General features: G+C 43.2%; 1 protein-coding gene across 9 annotated transcripts in view; it reads right to left on the bottom strand.

The window, feature by feature from the left end:
* The window catches only part of PACC1 (proton activated chloride channel 1), a 53,056-nt gene that overhangs the window by 22,343 nt on the left and 10,909 nt on the right, over nt 1–19,804 (bottom strand). For 7 of the 9 annotated variants that reach the window (XM_053604093.1, XM_053604094.1, XM_053604096.1 and 4 more), the window contains exons 2-3: nt 17,662–17,758; nt 1,278–1,487 (exon numbers count right to left, since the gene is read on the bottom strand). In XM_053604093.1, coding sequence (XP_053460068.1) covers nt 1,278–1,389 — 112 coding nt within the window. In that variant the 5' untranslated portion in view covers nt 1,390–1,487; nt 17,662–17,758. The remainder of the gene's footprint in view (nt 1–1,277; nt 1,488–17,661; nt 17,759–19,804) is intronic. The other 2 variants (XM_053604091.1, XM_053604095.1) reach the window with 2 other exon arrangements.

The raw sequence follows: 19,804 nt of genomic DNA, 5'->3' as shown, positions 1-19,804 counted from the left end.
GAAACTCACCTAAGACCAGGAGTTGAAGGTTGCTGTGAGCTGTGACGCCATAGCACTCTACCAAGGGTGATAAAGTGAGACTCTGTCTCAAAAAAATAAAATAAAATAAAACCCACTCAACCTCAAATCCCTGCTCCAGACACTCTGAGGGAGCATCCCTTGACTGAACCCAGCTGTGCCCATCCCTCTGGCCTATCATCCACCTGCAGATTTGCTGGGAGGCTCTAAACTGTGGGATTCCCTAGAACTCATTTCGTCTCTTATCTCTGCTCTGACGGGGAGCTCCAAGTGTGGGAGTTGCATACCAATAGTCCCCTCTCCTCCAGCCTTGCTTAAGGCTCTACTGATAGTAGCTGTTCCAACCTCAAAGGTGGAAATGCTGGTGGAGTAGTACATAGCATCAGAGAGAACTGGGAGACCAAGAGACCTGACAGAGAAAGTAGAACTCAAAGATAAAGAGACTAAAGCAGACACGGAGAAGAGGGACAAGCCCAAGACAGAGTGGATGAGCCATGACCAGCACAGTTGACTGCTGCGGGCTGTAAAGAAGCCCTGGGCAGAAGGCACCTGGAGTCTGGCTCTGCCCTGTGAGCAGGCCCTCCAGAGGGTCACTCAGGGGCATCCTATTGACAGAGCACCTGATACACACTGGGTGGGCAGAGCCTAAGCCCAAGAGCTCATGCCTTCCCATTCACTTTACAGCCTCCAAAACACTCAATACTAGTCCCACAACCCAGAGAAGACAGTCTGGAAGAAAGCTGACCCCACACTCAGGGACCAGACACCCTCAAGGAGCAGGGAAAGTATACATGGTATGGCCTGAGAGCCCCTCTCCAGGCAGGGCTTCTGCCCACTTCTGAGTGGCCTTACCTCTCTGCTACTGCCTCCAACACAGTCCAGGCCTGACTCTCACTTCCCCTCATCCCTGGTTCCTGGCCCAAGCCAGCAGTCTCATGCTTTCCAGAGGGCCTCTGTTTCCCTATTCTCCCCTTCACTTCTGCTGAGCCACCTCCCAGACACACTCTCTTCCTATCTATGTGCCCAGCTCAAATCCCTACCTCTCTGCAAAGCTTTCCTTGACCACCCCAGGTCTGCAGTAACCACTTCAGACTGTGCACAAAAACACCCAGCTGGGTCCTTTCAGCAGCTCTTTGGGTGTGTCCTCTACACCTAGACTACTCTCCACACTGCCTGTCGTGCCCTACGCTGTGCTGGGAATGCAATGGAGGCTGGGACCAGATCTGGGACCCTGGTGCGTCGTCTGGGGCAGGCTCTACCTGGGGCCTCATAGCGATCCACCTCTTTGTAAGACACAGACATGACAGGGTGCTTGAGTTTCTCACGAAAGTCCGTGATGGTCTGGTAGACTAGGAAGACAGCCACAGCCATGAGTAGCAGGTAGATGAAGATAAGCAAGACCGAGAAGACATTCTTCAGACAGGCCTTGCTGAAGCGGATGCTGCTGGAGGCAGACTCGCTGTCCAGACCTGACAACAACAAAACACCATGTGACCAAGTGCACAGGGGCAAGGGGCAGCCAGAGATGGCCAGCAACCTGCCTTCCCAAGGAGGTAGTCACCTGCTCACTTAATCTTTCCACCTCGCCCTCCAAACCATAACAAAGGGCACCTGCAAACATTTACTACTGGACAGAGGACATCAAGCTGAAGGAGAATCATTCATTGCCTTTAAGGAATTTACTCTTTAAAGCAGTGATTTTCAACTGCAGCACACTTGCATGCCATGGAAATTTTTAAAAGACCATTAAATTATTTTCAAAAGAAGTTCAAAGCGCAGTAAGTATATTCTCGTTTACTTTTTTTGTTGTTGATCAACGTAATTTAAGTGTGCTATAGAAGTGTGCCTAATCTAGAGGAACAGGCGATTATAATCCAACAAGTGAACTGGTCCCAACCCACCTCTCCACTTCCTCCCTCATCTCTCCACCTCCTCAATCCCCCCAGCTTCATTAATGAACTTTCTTGTCTATCAATGTGCCCTTCTCAACCCTTTTACCATTCCCTATGCCTGGCCTGAGACACTTTTCCCCCACAGCTGACTCCTAACTCGTCTTCTGGGTTTCAATTAGAAAGTCATTTCCTAGAGGAAGCCTTCCCTGACCACTTACCTTTATTTGGGTGCCCCTTCATCATTCCCAGGAAGCCCTATATATTCCCCACTTCATCATTCTGCAAATATCATTGTCTATATGTCTTTTTATCCTCCTAGTCTATGAGTTCCATGAGGACAGGGACAAGGCCAAGGCCAGTCTTATCCATAACCGAATCCCTCGCCCTTCATGCTATGCCTGGAACAGAGTAGGCATTCTGCATTTACCTGAGTGACTCATTAAATGTGTTGATGCCATTTGTACAACACAGCTCTGCCTCCCCTTCTTCCTTCATACCATTCTGGGCTTAATCACTGTTGAGGATAAAACTATATCCCTCACCAAAATTTATATGTTGAAAATCCAAGGTGGGAGCAGTGGCTCATGCCTGTAATCCTAGCAAGTGAGTAGATCTCCAGAGCTCAGAAGTTTGAGACCAGTCTGGATAAGAGCAACACTGCATCTCTACTAAAAAATAGAAAAACTAGCCAGATATTGTGGCAGGTGCCTATAGTCCCAGCTACTTGAGAGGCTGAGACAAGAGGATCACTTGAGCCCAAGAGTTTGAGCATCCTGTGAACCATGGTACTCTACTCAGGGCGACAAAGTAAGACTCTGTCTCAAAAAAAAAAAAGAAACACCAACTCCAATATGACTATGTTTGTAGACAAAGCCTTTAGAGAGGTAACTGAGGTTAAATGAGGTCATAACGATAGGGTCCTAAGCCAACAGAGCTATATCCTTATAAGAAGAGGACACCAGAAGTCCATGCACACAGAAAAAAAGCCACCTATACTCACATGGCCATCTGCAAGCAAGAGAGAGCCCTCACCAAAAATTAACCCTGCTGGCACCTTGATCTTGGACTTCTGGCCTCCAGAACTGTGAGAAAAAAAATTCTATTGTTTAAGCCACCCAGCCTGTAGTATTTTGTTAAGGTAGCCCGAGCTAAGACACTCTTGTAGTGTTCCGTGTGACCCCTCTGCTCCTCAGCTGAAAACAGGGCTCCCTGAGGAAAAGCCCTATTTCCTCCACAGCACAGCTAAGCACAAGGTTGAGAACAAAGGAAGTATGTGAATGTAAGCCCCAAAAGGTAACTGCGTGGCTCTGCCTATAATGACAAAGTAGCTTGGTCATGCCACCCTTCCACAGAAAACAATTAACAATTATAAAATTTTAGCAATATATTTTAAATTATCAGAAAGCATCAAAGAATGACAAAAACTAGACAGAAACTGAAAGAGTCTATCCTTGAAAGAGAACTGTGCATGCTGAGATTTGTAAATCTGACCTTTTTACCTAAGGGTACATGCCAATCTTTTTTTTTTTTTTTTTTTGCAGTTTTTGGCTGGGGCGGGTTTGAACCAGCCACCTTCAGCATATGGGGCCCGTGCCCTACTCCTTTGAGCCACAGGCGCCACCCCCATGCCAATCTTTTTTAAGACGTGATTCAGAATGGCCAGGACAGAGTTCAGGGCCAGAAGGGTAGCCAGAAAGTAGTAAGAAACTCTGGAAGGGAAAGAGTCACATAGAAATGAACCTCCCACATCTACAAAATGCTCAAATTCTTGGCTGGAGATTTCAGGGGTTCCAGCAAAAAAGCAACAACCGAAAACTGAAAAAATTGAGTAGAGATTTCAGCTGTTGCAAATAGAGGGGAGATAGGAGTTTAGAGCCTAAGTTTTGCCATACTAACTACATAAGACAAAATTCTTCTTTGGAAGATCATAACAGAATCCAGAATCTCTATAATATATTATTCATAATTTCCAGTGTTCAATCAAAAATCACTAGACATATTAGTTTGCATTCCCACCAGCAATGTAGAAGTGTTCCCTTTTCTCCACATCCATGCCAACATCTCTGGTTTTGGGATTTTTGTGATATGGGCTAATTTAATACGTTCCTTTTGGAAAGATGTTTTGAGAACACTTAAGAGATCCAAAAATAGACCTGCCATTCGATCCTACAATTCCTCTACTAGGTATATATCCAGAAGACCAAAAATCACATTATAACAAAGATTACATGTACCAGAATGTTTATTGCAGCCCAATTCATAATTGCTAAGTTATGGAAGAAGCCCAAGTGCCCATCAACCCATGAATGGATCAATAAATTGTGGTATATGTACACCATGGAATATTATGCAGCCTTAAAGAAAGATGGAGACTTTACCTCTTTCATGTTTACATGGAGGAGCTGGAACATATTCTTCTTAGCAAAGTATCTCAAGAATGGAAGAAAAAGTATCCTATGTACTCAGTCTTACTATGAAACCAAGTTATAGCTTTCTTTATGAAAACTATAACCCAATTATAGTCCAAGAAGAAGGGGAAAGGGAGGGGAGGGGAGGTGGGAGGATGGATGGAGGGCGAGTAATTGGTGGAACCACACTTATTGTGCATCTTACAAGGGTACATGTGAAATTTACTAGGTGTGGAATATAAATGTCTTAACGCAATAACTAAGAAAATGCCATGAAGGCTTTGTTAACCAGTTTAATGAAAACATTTCAAACTGTATATAAAGCCAGTACATTGTACCCCATGATTGCATTAATGTACACAGCTATGATTTAATGAAAAAAAATCACTAGACATGCGAAGAAACAAGAAAGGAACCCAGTGATGCCTGTGGCTCAAGGAGTAAGGTGCCAGCCCCATATACTGGAGATGGTGAGTTCAAACCCAGGCCTGGCCAAAAACTGCAAAAAAAAAAAAAAAAAATGGAACCCATACAAAGCAATCTATAAAAACCCAACACAAAAATGACTCATATGATGCAATTAGCAGACAAAAACTTTACAGCATTTAAAGGAAAATATAGATAAAGAATAAAGGGAGGGGCTTGGCGCCCATAGCTCGGTGGTTAGGGTGCCAGCCACATACACCAGGGTTCGAACCTGGCCCGGGCCTGCTAAACAACAATGACAACTCTAACAAAAAAAAAAAAAAAAAAAGCCAGGCATTGTGGTGGATCCCTGTAGTCCCAGCTACTTGGGAGGCTGAGGCAAGAGAATCGCTTAAGCCCAAGAGTTTGAGGTTACTGTGAGCTGTGACACCAAGGCACTCTACTGAGGGTGACATAGTGAGAGTCTGTCTCAAAAAAAATTAAGACTTAAGCAAAAATTATTCAACAATATTGTAAGGCATATAATTTTGAAAGAAGAATAAACGAAAGGCAAATAGAAAAGAGCAAAATGGTAAAATCACGTCCAACCATATGTGTATCAATAATTACATTAAATGTAAATAGCCTAAAGATTCTAAATGAAAGACAAAGACTTTCAAACTGGATGAAAACAAGACCTAAACGTATGTTTTGTTTTTTGAGACAGAGTCTCAGTTGTCACCCCCAGTAGAGTGCTATGGCATCATAGCTCACAGCAACCTCAAACTCTTGGGCTCAGATGATTCTCTTAGCCTCCCAAGTAGCTGGGACTACAGGTGACTACCACAACACCTGGCTATTTTTAGAGATGGGGTGTTGCTCTTGCTCAGGCTAGTCTCCAACCTATGAGCTCAGGCAATCCACCTGCCTCAGTCTCCCAGAATGGTAGGATTATAGGCGTGAGCCACTGCACCCAGCCCAAGACCTAACTGTATGTTTCAATAGGAGATGGATTTTAAATACAAAGACACTGAAGAGTTCCTGCTCATAATTAGTTCATTTTCCTTCATTTAAAAGCACAAAAGCAGAATCAGCAAGAACAATCAAAGTGTCCTGGATTGGCAGAGATAGGAAATAATTTATCATTTACTTCAACAAACATATATAAAGCACGGAGTCTAAATGTAAGACTTTGTACTAGGTGCTTCAGGGAGGTATTAAGAAAGAAGGATTCTGGCTTTATGTCTACAGCTCAGTGGTTAGGGTGCCAGACATGTACACTGAGGCAGATGGGTTCAAACCCTGCCCAGGCCTGCCAAACAACAATGACAACAACAACAAAAAAAATATCAGGGTGTTGTGGCAGGTGCCTGTAGTCCCAGCTACTTGGAAATCTGAGGCAAGAGAATCACTTAAGCACAAGAGTTTGAGGTTGCTGTGAGCTGTGACACCACAGCACTCTACTGAGGGCAACATAGTGAGACTCTGTCTCAAAAAAAAAAAAAAAGACAGAAAGAAAGAAAGAAAGAAAGGTTAATAGTCTGCACTATAAAGTGCTACATAATTCAGAAAGATTTGAAGAAGTGAAATGTGAGGCTTCCTTCGCCTGCGGGAAAGAACAGGGACTACAACAGGGAAAGGGGCGGATGTCAGCAAAGACTTCACAGAGGAGGTCACCTTAGTGCTATACCTAAAGCACTAGAAGAATTTTGAGGAAAAAATAATTTGGTTTTCATTATTCATTTATTTTTCTGAATTAAAAGCAGATGCACACCCCAGTAGTTAAGAGTATGAGCTTTAGAGTAAGAGTTTGGAGCTCTATGGATGTGCAGAGGAGAGAACACTTATACATTGCTGTTGGAATTGCAAACTAATATAGCCTCTTCGGAAAGAAGTATGGAGAATCCTCAAAGAGCTAAAAGTAAACCTTCCAGTTGATCCCACAATCCCATTACTAGGTATCTACCAAGAAAAAAAAATCATTTTACCCTAAGGACATTTTTCCTAGAATATTTATTGCAGCTCAATTCACAATCACCAAGATGTGGAATCAACCCAAGTCCCCATCAACACGTGAACGAATTAATAAGCTGTGATATATGTATACCACAAAATCTATTCAGCCATAAAAAAGATGGAAAGTTTACATCTTTTATATTAACCTGGATGGAGCTGAAGAACATTCTTCTTAGTAAAGTATCACAAGAATGGAAAAGCAAGTATCCAATGTGCTCAATAGTAATATAAAACCAAGAGATAAACAACTACACACCCCCACAAGAGAAAAACACAATTAAATTCAAGTGGGGGAGGGGAAAGGAGAAAGCGGAGAAGAGGGAGGGGTTGGGTAAGCTCTCACCTAATGGGCACAATGTAAGGGTATACAGCATACACCCTGGGTGAAAGGCTCAACCACAGTTTGGACTTTACCTAATAAATACAAACAATGTATAACCTCTAATCCAGCAGTTCTCAAACTGTGGGTCGTGACCCACAGGAACTGTATTAAAGGGCTGTGGCATTAGGAAGGTTGAGAACCACTGCCCTAATCATTATGTTAACCTCATGTTAATCTGAAATTTTAAAAAAACAGTTGGGGGCTCTAGCCTCAGCTCTGCTACTAACTACTCTGTGACCCTAGATAAGTTTACTCCTAAACTTACATTTTTCATGTGAAAAGGAAATTATCATTTCAATTTTATAGGATTTTTGAGAGAAGTAAACATGAGAATGTTGCAAAAGGTATCGCACAGCACCTGTTCCATGGTAACAATCACTGCTACCAAAGACAGAGAATGTACTTCAGTATGTTTTCTACTCAAAAAATGAAGTGCTCAATGACAAAGGCAGCAAAAACAGAGACTGCAGAACTATAATCTTTTTTTTTTGTAGAGACAGAGTCTCACTTTGTCACCCTCAGTAGAGTGCCGTGGCATCACAGCTCACAGCAACCTCCAGCTCTTGGGCTTAGGCGATTCTCTGGCTTCAGCCTCCCCAGTAGCTGGGACCACAGGCGCCCGCCACAACGCCCGGCTATTTTTTTTGTTGTTGTTGCAGTTTGGCCGGGGCCGGGTTTGAACCCGCCACCCTCGGTATATGGGGTTGGTGCCCTACTCACTGAACCACATGCGCCGCTCAGAAGTATAATCTTTTCAAAAACAACAAATTTGCAAAAAAAAAAAAAATGCTGAAAACAAAACAATGATGGGGCTGAACACAGTCTTTCACGCGGTAGGCATGTATTCTTTCCATGTCTGTTAAATGAATAAATAACTCAAATAATAGTTGAAGTAATATTGCAATGCTAACTCAATTTGTCAGAGAAAACTCCGCATTTCAGGTATATAAAACTATAAACCAGTGAGTGTTCCTTGCTATTTTCTGGAAAAAATACTTTAAGAAGTTTTTACTTCACACAGGAGTTCAGGTTCCCAAAAGTGTCAGTGAGATCCCTTCAGGTTGTAAAAACAGATTACTGGAATCAATGATGAATTATAAATACAAAGAGAAGTGAGGACCTGGGAAACCCCATGGGCAGCTGCGAACTAAGCCACCAAGGTCCACAGCAGCTCTAGTTGTTCAAAAGGAACTAAAGCAATTCTTTCTTAGCTTCTTTAGTCTTTGATTCCACTTCTGCTTCTACCCATTGCTCTTAGAGACATCAATTTCTGCTCTCTCACAGATTTGCTGTTTTCTTTCCCTGTTTCTCTCATGATCCTGTTCCTCTTTTTAAGTCCTTCTCTGTAAGTCTTGTATTCAAATCCTCCCTGAGAGTGTCCTATACAGGCTCCTCCACTGAACACCTCAGAAGACACTGCCCTCCTTCACAGATGGCTTCCCTTTCTCAGGTGCTGATCCCTGAGCAGTTAGGTGTAGCCAGGCTGCAAGATCACAGGATCCAAGCATGGTAGTCTGAGCACAGGAATCTACCCACAGCTATTTAGATTGGGAGGCACACCCATGATGGAGCACGGGTGCACTTTATAACGTGGTGGGTAAAAACACGTTTCACTGTCATCAGGGGCTCAGAACTGCAGTGGCAACGAGTACCAGCTTGCCACATTCTGACAGGGTTTGAAAAGATGACAAGATAAAACTAAAGGAACTCTGAAGTGACTGATTTGGCACATAACATCTGAATCAAATTTTTAAGAGTTGGTAGGAACCTAGCAGGCCATCTGGCCCAACCCCACTCCTTGTACAACAATCTAGATCCCATAGCCAGTAACTGAGACAATCAGAATCCCAGACTCCTGACTCCTAGCCCAATGCTGTCTGCTTTCACAACAGTGAACGTGCATACTTAAAATTCCAATCAATAATGATGATAAATGAATATAACTTGATAACAGTCGGGATGTCTAGGATACTTTCAGGGAAAACTGTGTATCACATTCAGGCTTAATATAACGAAGATGAGCAACAACTGGCATTTGTGAACAAGGGTCCACTCTGCTATAAGCCAGATATACATGAGTTGAAATATTTTGCCTTCTTGCTGCCTTTGGTTAGGGAAAGAGATGAAGTTCTCTCTACACGTTCTTGAAAATCCTTTTAAAAAGAACCAATTTAAGGCACCCCCCCCCCCAAAAAAAGGCCAATTATGTCAATTATGATTTGTTTGGCAATGGTGCTTGGAACAAATTACTCTTGCGGGAACACTGACCAAAAGTCTCCTTTCTCTGTTTCACTCACAGAAGCCAAGTTTATCTTTTTCATGGGCCTTTTCTTGATCCACAAATAGAAGTACGATGTAAATAAAACTGTAAAACTATTTACTTATTATCCACACTCACTTGCTATAAGTAACATTCCAGTTCTGAAACTAGACACCATTACAGTTTACTTTAAACAACAACACAAAGATGCTGGCTATTGGACAAAATGTCCCATGCACTGTGCAGTGCAGAAGTGAACATTGGCTTTTTTGTGGTAAGTTGGATGATTGTGTTTTAGAAGCATGCATCCATTACATGAATGCAAACTCATGGCAGGAGAAAGACAAAAATAATGCACAAGATTTTTGGGAAAGGTAATTTACGTGTTTTGTAAAATCCATGTCAGAATTCCTTTAAAAGACCAAACTTGTCCCAGAATGTAAATGAAACCACCAAAAGGATGTGTGATCGGCATCATGAGACCTTTATTCAAAGGAAAGGGGTCTTGTTGTCTGTCATAATCCTGTGAAACTCCACCTTGCAGAGGGCATTGGGCTAAGATACATTCTGAATCCTTCATCTATCTTTTTTAGTGATGGGTCTTATTTTGGGCTTTTTGTTTTCTGAAATATAGTTTACATACCATAAAATTTACCCCTTTAAAGTGAATATATTAAAACTACTGAATATATTCACAAGATGTGCAACCATCACCACTATCTAATTACAGAACATTCCACTACCCAAAAAGAAACCCTGTATTCATGAGTGGTCACTCCTCCTTCCCTAGCAACCACTAATTTACCTTTCTGTCTCTATGGATTTGCCTGTTCTGGGATTTCACATAAATGGAATCACATGTGGTTTTCCATGTCTGACTTCTTTCATTTAATATGTTTTCAAGATTCATCTAAGTTGTAGCAATCCTCATTCCTTTTATTGCCGAATAATGTTTCATTGCATGAATAGACCACTTTATCCATTCATCAGCTGATGGTCATTTGGGTTACTTCCACTTTTTGGCTATTATAAATGATGCTGCTATGAATATTCATGTATAAATTTATTTGTGGAAATAAGTTTTCATGTAGACATAAGTTTCATTTCTCTTGAGTATATACTTAGGAGTGGAACTGCTGGGTCATATGGTACCTCTATACTTAATCTGCTGAGGAACTGCCAGAGTGTTTTCAAAAGCAGCTGCACCATTTACATCTCCATCAAAAATATATGAGGGTTCCAATTTCTCTATATCCTTACCAAAATTTGTTATCATCCATCTTTTTGATTACAGTCATCCTAGTGGGTGTGAAGTGATATCTTATCGTGGTTTAGATTTGCATTTCTGGCTTGGCATCCGTAGCTCAGTGGTTAGTGTGCCAGTCACATACACAGAGGCAGCTGGATGTTGTGGCGGGTGCCTGTAGTCCTAGCTACTTGGGAAGCTGAGGCAAGAGAATCGCTTAAGCCCAAGAGTTTGAGGTTGCTGTGAGCTGTGATGCCACAGCACTCTACAAGGGTGACATAGTGAGACTCTTTCTCAAAAAAAAAAAAAAAAAAAAAAAATAGATTTGCATTTTCCTGATGAATGATACTGAATATCTTTTCATGTGCTTACTGGTTATACACACACACACATACACAAATGTACACCTTATTTGGAGAAATGTCTGTTTGGATGATTAGCCCATTTTTAAAATTGGGTCATTTGTCTTTATTGATAAGTCATAAGAATTCTTCACAGCTCGGAGCCCAGAGCACAGTGGTTATGGCACCTGCCACATACACCAAAGGTGGTGGGTTCAAACCCGGCCCGTGCCAGCTAATCAACAATGACAACTGCAACAAAAAATAGCCAGGTGTTGTGGTGGGTGCCTGTAGTCCCAGCTACTTGGGAGGCTGAGGCAAGAGAATCACTTGAGCCCAAGAGTTTGAGATTGCTGTGAGCTGTGATGCCACAGCACTCTACTGAGGGCGACATAGTGAGAAAAAAAAGAATTCTTCGTATAAGGCTGGGCACGGTGGCTCACGCCTGTAATCCTAGCACTCTGGGAGGGCAAGGCAGGTGGATCACCTGAGCTCAGGAGTTTGAGACCAGCTTGAACAAAAGAGAAACCCTATCTCTACTAAAAATAGAAAAACTAGCTGGAGTTGCAGTAGGGGCCTATAGTCCTAGCTACTCAGGAGGCTGAGGCAAGAGGATGGCTTGAGCCCAAGGGTTTGCAGTTACTGTGAACTAGGATGCTACGCACTCCATCCAGGGTATAGAGTAAGACTATGTCTAGGGAAAAAAAAAAAGAAAGAATTCTTCATATGTTCAAAATACAAGTCGCTTATAAGATATATGATTTGCAAATATTTGCTCCCATTCTGCAGGCTGTCTTTCCACCTTCTCAGTAGTGTCCTTTGATGTACAAAGGGTTTTCATTTTGATACGGTTCAATTTATTCTTCGGTTGTTTGTGCTAGGCACTCCACATTAGGCATTAGACTATTTCATACAACTGTTTCCATGAAGAACTGATTGAAATGACTAACCAAGTGTTTTCTTCAGTTATTGAATACATCTCTGAGGTAATAAATTGCTTATTCAATTAGCACGTCTGATGTAATTTCTCCTTTGAAAAGAATAAGTGGTTGTGGTACCCTTGAAAGAGGAAATGAACAGACAGAAGCTTTTAACACATTACAGTGTGAAATTATTTATCCCAGAGAGTAAAACTGGATATATAAATAGCCGGGCGCTGTGGCGGGCGCCTGTAGTCCCAGCTGCTCGGGAGGCTGAGGCAAGAGAATCGCTTAAGCCCAGGAGTTGGAGGTTGCTGTGAGCTGTGTGAGGCCACGGCACTCTACCGAGGGCCATAAAGTGAGACTCTGTCTCTAAAAAAAAAAAAAAAAAAAAACTGGGTATATAACCCAAATATCTGGGTGCTTAATTGAATCTCTGCTGCTCAGCACTCTATCACTGTCCTCCTGTCCTGCTGCTCCTACCTCTAGCCTTCCATCAACCTCCTTTTCCAGCTCTACCTCCTCTTCTGGATCCCAAACGTGGATGTTCCTGAGGCTCACTCTTCATGGCCCTCCCTTATGGTCCAACTGTCCTTGTGCCCTGCCCCATGCAACCTTTCTTACTTGCACAATTCCACCCCTCACCTCTGCTGTCAATTTTGTACCTCTCATTGCCTCCTGTCTATCTCCACCCAGATGTCCCACTTCCACTAAAGCTTAGTATGTCAACAAGAGATAAGCTTCTCCTACAAGCCACATGATCCTCCAGACTCTTATCTCTGTGTGGCATCATTCTCCCATTTGCCTGGCTTCGAAACCCAGAATCATCTGCAATTCCTCCTCCTCCCCTTCCCCAACATCAAAGTAGCCTCGGACAATAGCCTTTGAAAAATTTTTTCATGGGGGTAGCACCCCGTAGTTCAGTGGGTAGGGCGCTGGCCACATACACCAAGGCTGGCGGGTTCGAACCCAGCCCAGGCCAGCTAAAACAACAAGGACAGCTTAAAAAAAATAAAATAAAATAAATAATTTTTTTCACATCAGCCTTTAAACATTGCCTGCACAACTACCTCTCTTTACCTTAATCCAGGGACACTGATCTTACTTAAATCTCCACCTTATTGTTTATTGTCCTCCTTCAATTGCTTTTAATATTCCCTGCTCCCTCAAGTCCAAAAGTTTGACACTCAGATGCCTCCATAACCTCACCCCATCTATAGCTCCCACTTCATCTCCCTCTACTCCTTCACCTACCTCTGTTCCAAGCCACTGTCTCCATAATGGGACAGTGAGCTGTGCCACCTACTGTCTCCATAATGTCCTATTTTATTCTCACTTCTATACCATTGCTCATGCTATCGTCCTTCCCTAGCCAGCCCCTTCTTTTTCAACTGCATGTTACCCTTCTTTCAGAGTAACCGCATTTCTTTCATAAACCAGCCCTCCTTCATTCATCCTGAAGCACCTGATGCTAACATTTCTTCAGCACTCATTCACTCATTCCAGTAGGCTCAGTCACTCCTAGGTGAGATACTTTCCTGCTCTAAATCCCTGTCACCCTCCCCCAGAGGAAAGATATGTACTAAGTACCTACAGAGGGCTAGGCACTCCACATTAGGCATTAGAATTATGATAAAGGAGGAAAAGACAAAAATCTTTGTGCCTCACAGAACTTGAGGGCAGAGCCAATGGGTTGATAACAACTGGATTAAAGAATTATACTCCAGGGCGGCACCTATGGCTCAAAGGAATAGGGCGCCAGCCCCATATGCCAGAGGTGGCAGGTTCAAACCCAGCACCCGCCAAAAACTGCAAAAAAAAAAAAAAAAAAAAAAAGAATTATACTCCAGGGTGGCGCCTGTGGCTCAAGGAGTAGGGCACCAGCCCCATATATCAGGGGTGGTGGGTTCAAGCCCGGTCATGGCCAAAACTGAAGAAAAGAAAAACAAAACAAAAAAAGAATTATACTCCATAAATGTGACCTATCAACTATGCTAAGCACTACAATAGAAAGCATGTAACAGGGAGAAATGGACCTCATCAGGGAGTTGAGGGAAGGCTCAGAAGCAGGGACAAGTTCTTCGGGTAACATGCCTTCTCTCTATATATGTTTTGGGTTCCTGGAGGTAGGCCATACCTCCTCACCCTCTCTGGGGCTTCAGCACTTGGCAAAACAGGTGAAGGAGTCCACGAGTGACCGCTAGAGACAGAGGAGGATCTGAAGAAAGCATCTTATCTAGCAACATGAGCCAGAGTTAGGTCACCTTGAAAGACAGTCCTCAGTGGAAATTTGAGTCCTGCCACTCATCAGCTTTGAGCACATTACTGAACATGCTCAGTAACGTGTCTCACGTTCCTCATCTATAAACTAGGACTAACCAGACAAAGCACTTCCTTTGGAGTAGATGTGAAGATTATAGGAAAAAAGGTATCCCTACATAGGCCTTGAAAGCACCCCCAAAATGATGGCTACTATTATCATTACCATTACTTTTATTATTATTAGAAGACTTGGAGGCAAGAAATGAGCTCTAAGAGTTGTATACAAGGCCATCAAATTCTGGCCAAGTCACTACTGAGACCAGTAAAATGGACTTCTAAGAACTGGGTCTTCCATAGTCTAGAAAGGAGAAGTGCCCAGCAGGGGTTTCTCAAAAGCAGAAAAGGCTCCTGACAACTGTCAGAACTACCCCAAATTTGCTCTACCTGGGGCCTGGCTTCCTATTCTGATAGACCTCAGACTTTGAGGCCCCAGGAGGCCTCCAAGTGAGGCATGAAGAGGCTGCTAAGGTCAAAGGTCATCATCGCAACCTAATTTACCTAATTACCTAGTCCTTATCTATCTATCATTTATCTATAAAAGGAAACTCCAAGACAAGTCTCATCTTTCCAAGCTCACCCCCCCCTTCCTACTGCCTCTATCTGTCCTCTTCTGGTGGGGGGTAAGAGGGCAGTGCAGAGTGTAGTAGGCAAAATAAAGGCTCCCAGAGATCTCCAAGCCTTGATTCTCAGAACCTATAAATACATCAAGTGACATGGAAAAGGGCAATTTAAACAGCAGATGGGACTACGTTTGCTAATCAGCTGGCTTTAAAACAGAGATATTATTCTGGATTATCTGGTGGGCCCGATGTGATCACAAGGGCTCTTTAAACATGGAAAAGGGAGGCAGAAGAGCCAGTGTCACAGTGATGTGATGTGTGAAAGACTCAACTAGCCTCTGCTGGTTTTTTTAAAGACAGTTTTACTGTATCACCCTCGGTAGAGTGCCGTGGTGTCACAGATCACAGCAACCTCCAACTCCTGGGCTTAGGCAATTTTCTTGCCTCAGCCTCCCAAGTAGCTGGGACTACAGGTGCCCTCCACAATGCCCGGCTATTTTTTGTTGCAGTTTGGCTGGGGTGGGGTTCAAACCTGACACCCTCAGTATAGGGGCCGGCGCCCTACCCACTGACCCTCAGGGCACTGCTCACAGTGCTGGTTTTAAAGACTGAAAAAAGGGCCACAAGCCACAGGATACAGGAAGCCTCCAGAATCTGGAAAAGGAAAGGAATAAATTCTCCCCTAGAGCCTCCTAAAAGGAATTCAGGCCTGCTGACACCTTAATTTTAATGCAGCAAGACCCATTTTGGACTCCTGACCTTCAGAAATATAAGATAATTTGTACTGTTTTAAGCCACTAAGTTTGTGCTAATTTGTTATAAAAACAAGAGGAAACTGATACACAACGCTTTCAAAACCTCTCCATGGGGCCTTAGGGCTTTTGAGGTGATGCCTAATAACAAAGTAGGAGACAGACATGCCACTACCTTTTACATAGTAGCCTTTAATAAAAAAAAGTTTAAAATAGTTTAGAAGCAATAGTATAGTAGAAAGAATTGGGGGTCAGATAGTTTGATTCAATCTGTTTCTTTATCAACATGTGATCTTCTTGTTTTACCTAACATCCCTGAGCCTAGGGTCCTTATCTATAAAAGGATGACCATCTCACAGATTGCTGTAAGAATTAAATAGGGAGGGCAGCACCTGTGGCTCAAGGAGTAGGGCGCTGGCCCCATATACCAGAGGTGGTGGGTTCAAACCCAGCCCTGGCCAAAAATTCCAAAAAAAAAAGAAAAAGAATTAAATTGGGAAATGGGTAGGACAAAGTCTGGCACACAGAAAGAATGAGGAAACATTAGCCACCCTTCTAGACTCCTTCCTTCTACACAGTCTTCTCTTAGTAAGGAACAGGCAGAATCTTAAAGTGCCTATGCTGTTCCCCTCCCCTACAAATAAAGGAATCAAGAGGAACAGAACTTCACCTTCCCCAATCCACCCTATGAGCCACAGTCAGGCTCCATTCAATTATTTATTCACTGAACAAATCTAATGCACGGTCAAGGCTAAGGTGGTGGGGAAAACAAACCAGTCTCTATCCTGAGAGAGTTTCATTCTACTAAAAACGACACACATTAGTCAATGGTCAAACAAGTATACCATTCCAACAGCAACTGCTACAAAAGTGAGGTTTAGACTACCAGACAGAGTGTTGGAAGATGGGAGGAGATCCAGCTGAGAGGTCAGAGAAGGATTTGTAGAAAAAAAAAAAATGCATCAGCTAGGAGCTGAAGAATGATTAGGCATTAACTAGGTGACAGAAGAAGAGAATTACAGGCGGAGGAACAAAACAACAAAATAGCCCTCTGGTGAGAGGGAAATGAGGCTTAAAATAGAAGGTCATCATGGCTGAGGGGCAGAGAAAAAAGGGATGAAGGAAAGGAAGGAATGAAGAATGACTCCAAAGTTCAACTACATGAATTGAATGTAGTTGTTCCCCAGAAATAGGAAACACTGGAAGACCACTCTGGGAATGAGAAGATCAGAGGTCAGTTTTGGATACATGTTTAGGATAGCTTTGGGACATCTTAGCAGAGCTATCATCTGGAATTTGGATATATAGGATATGTAAGTCTGGAGTTTGTAGGTAACCTCTGGGCTAGGGATGTAAACATGGGAATCACATGTAAGCAAGCAGTGCCTAAAGCAGTAAAGCAGGACCAGCAGAGATGGCTCACTAGAGTGATGCCCAGAGCTGGACAGTGATTGCAAAGGAACATGAAAAGACTGGTCTGCAAAGTGTTACGTCATAGAACAGTGGTTCTCAACCTCCCTAATGCCACGGACCTTTAATACAGTTCCTGTGGGTCATGAGAACCACTGTCATAGAAGCTGAAGGAGCAGAGTGTATCCGGGAGGAAGTAGTAGTCAACAGTGTCAAACATAATTGCAAGGCTCTGTAAGATGCCAACTGACGGATAGGACCCTGCTCAGCTGGGCAGTAATAATGGACAGGCATGGTATCTGAGAGGTGAGGCCTATTAGATCTTCTCCTAGAGGTTCTGGGCAGTGACTTGAATACCAGAGGCTCACCTGCTAGTATCTTCCTAAGGAAGGAGGAATGGAAGACAAAAGCTACACAAATGGCAAGAACAGAGACCCAAAGCATTTGCCACTATATCATTGACCTGGCCGCAGGAACTGGCTCAACCTGGAGCAAAGAAAACAGCTGATACCAACCTGGACATATTCTCTGTCCTGAAACTGGTTAAATATGTATGACTTTAAAACTAGGGCAATACTTGGGATCTGACACCAGGGTACAGGAAAGGTGGTTCCTCCCTGCCTAGAGTTGGTGAGGTGCCTGTACAGGGGCCTCCACCTGTAGCAACAGTGCAGCAACAGCACAGCACTATTTTCCAGCACTTCCATCTCCAGCACCAAACCCACTCACCTGGTAAGAAACCCGGACCTTGAACTTCGATCGTCTCCTTGTCCAACTCGTCTGCCTGCCCTGTGTTCTCAATCACCTGGTCCAACTCCTCACTCAGCTAAAGGGAGAAGCAAAGAAGGCATCAGGTCAGCTACATCAGCCTTGCTTTCCAGACTAGAAAAAGAAACCAGAAGCTGCTTCTCATTTGTCACAAAAAAACTACATGATATAGGCTGTGGTATAATAATTCCACAGATGAGAACACTGAAGCTCAGAAAACTCAAAGAACTTCCTTGAGTTTCTTAGGACTATTGTAACAAAGCACCACAAACCGAGTGTCATAAAACAACACAAATCTCTTCTCTCAGAGTTCTGGAGGCTAGATGTCTGAAATTAAGGTGTTGGCAGGGTTGATTCCTTCTGAGAGTGGTAAGGGACAATCTGTTCCGTGGCTCTCTCCTAGCTTCTGGTGATGGGCGGCAATCCTTGGCACTCCTTAGCTTGTAGATGCATCCAAACTCCAATAGCTGCCTCTATCTTCACAAGGAATTCCTTAAGAACACTAGTCACACCGCATAGGTGCTCACCCTATTCCAGTAACACCTCATCTTAACTAATTACTCCTGCAACAATCCTATTTCCAAAGTCGCAATATGGGGGTTAGGACTTCCACATATCATTTTAGGGAAACAATTCAACCCACAGTATTTCCCCAGGCCAGAGAGCCAGAGAAAGACAGAGCTAGGAGTCAAATATTAAATTGGTCTAGGTCTAGGCTGGTCCAAGTGCAGTAGTGTTTACAACTAATTGATCACAACCAGTTACAGATTCCTTTGTTCCTTCTGCACTCCCACTGCTTCATTTGACTAACCAAACCAAACAAAACAAAAACCTTGGTCTACTTCTAAAGCTCACGGTCTTAACCACTTCCCAAAACGACGAAATCCAGTTCAGAGTCTGCTGAGAGAGAAGAGAGAACAGTGAAGTTAGTGTGAAAGCTCTCCAGTACTCTGGCTAAAGTCCACTAAATTGGGCTGCAAATAGCAAAATAAAACAGGGAGGTCAGTCCATCCAAAGGACAGGTGCTAATTAGAAGCCTAGTAGCAGTCAACCTTAACCATCAGTGTTCTCACGGTTATCAAATGGGCACAATTATGCCACAAAGGAGGACAGAAGGGCAGAAAAGAGACTGAGATAATCCTTAAGTCTCATGAGGACTTTACAAAAGACTCCACCCCTGGTCTTACCCCTGCAAGCAGAATAATCGCTATATTTTAATAAACATTTGATGAGCTCTGCTAACCAAGGAGATCCTGAAAGCTTTATGTGGCTGGTGAGAGACATGGTCCTATTAGGCCAGGACCCAAAAGCTTCCTAGAAATAGGAATTGCCCATACCCTGTTAACAAGAGCCAAGGAGTAACTACCTGCCAAGCACAAAGCCAAGCATTTTTTCACACACCAATTCACCTAACACTCACAACAACCCTAGGAGGTAGGGACTACCATTATCTTCCTTTTCAAACTTAGAAACTAAGACTCAGAAAGTTAAGTAACTTAATAAAAATTATACAAATGGCAAGAGGCCAGGATAGGAAAAGTGACTTTTTCACTTCAAAGTACTATTTACCCACTATGCTCTCTTCCCTTTAAACCTGAAACCTCTTACAGTTAGGAAGAGAAGTATCTCATTCTTCACTGTTGAAAGGGTGTGTTGGGCCACACATTAAATACACAAACACTAACGAAAGCTGAGTAAGAAAAGGTCTATGCATGCTTTTCTCAATATCTAACATCACAGGCTCAGCGCCTGTACCTCAAGTGGCTAAGGCACCAGTCACATACACCAAGGGTGGCAAGTTCAAATCCAGCCTGGGCCTGCCAAGCAACAATGACAACCAAAAAAAAAAAAAAAAACAGCTGGCATTGTGGCAGGCACCTATAGTCCCAGTTACTGGTAAGCTGAGGCAAGAGAATCACTTGTGAGCTATGATGTCACGGCACTCTACCAGGGCGACAGCTTGAGGCTCTGTCTCAAAAACAAAAAACAAAATATATATGTATATGTATGTATGTGTCTGGCTCGGCACCTGTGGCTCAAGTGGCTAAGGCGCCAGCCACATACACCTGAGCTGGTGGGTTTGAATCCAGCCCAGGGCCACCAA

The sequence above is a fragment of the Nycticebus coucang genome, chromosome 10, assembly GCF_027406575.1.
Source record: "Nycticebus coucang isolate mNycCou1 chromosome 10, mNycCou1.pri, whole genome shotgun sequence".
Lineage (NCBI taxonomy): Eukaryota > Metazoa > Chordata > Mammalia > Primates > Lorisidae > Nycticebus > Nycticebus coucang.
This window is presented reverse-complemented; position numbering and strand designations above follow the sequence as displayed.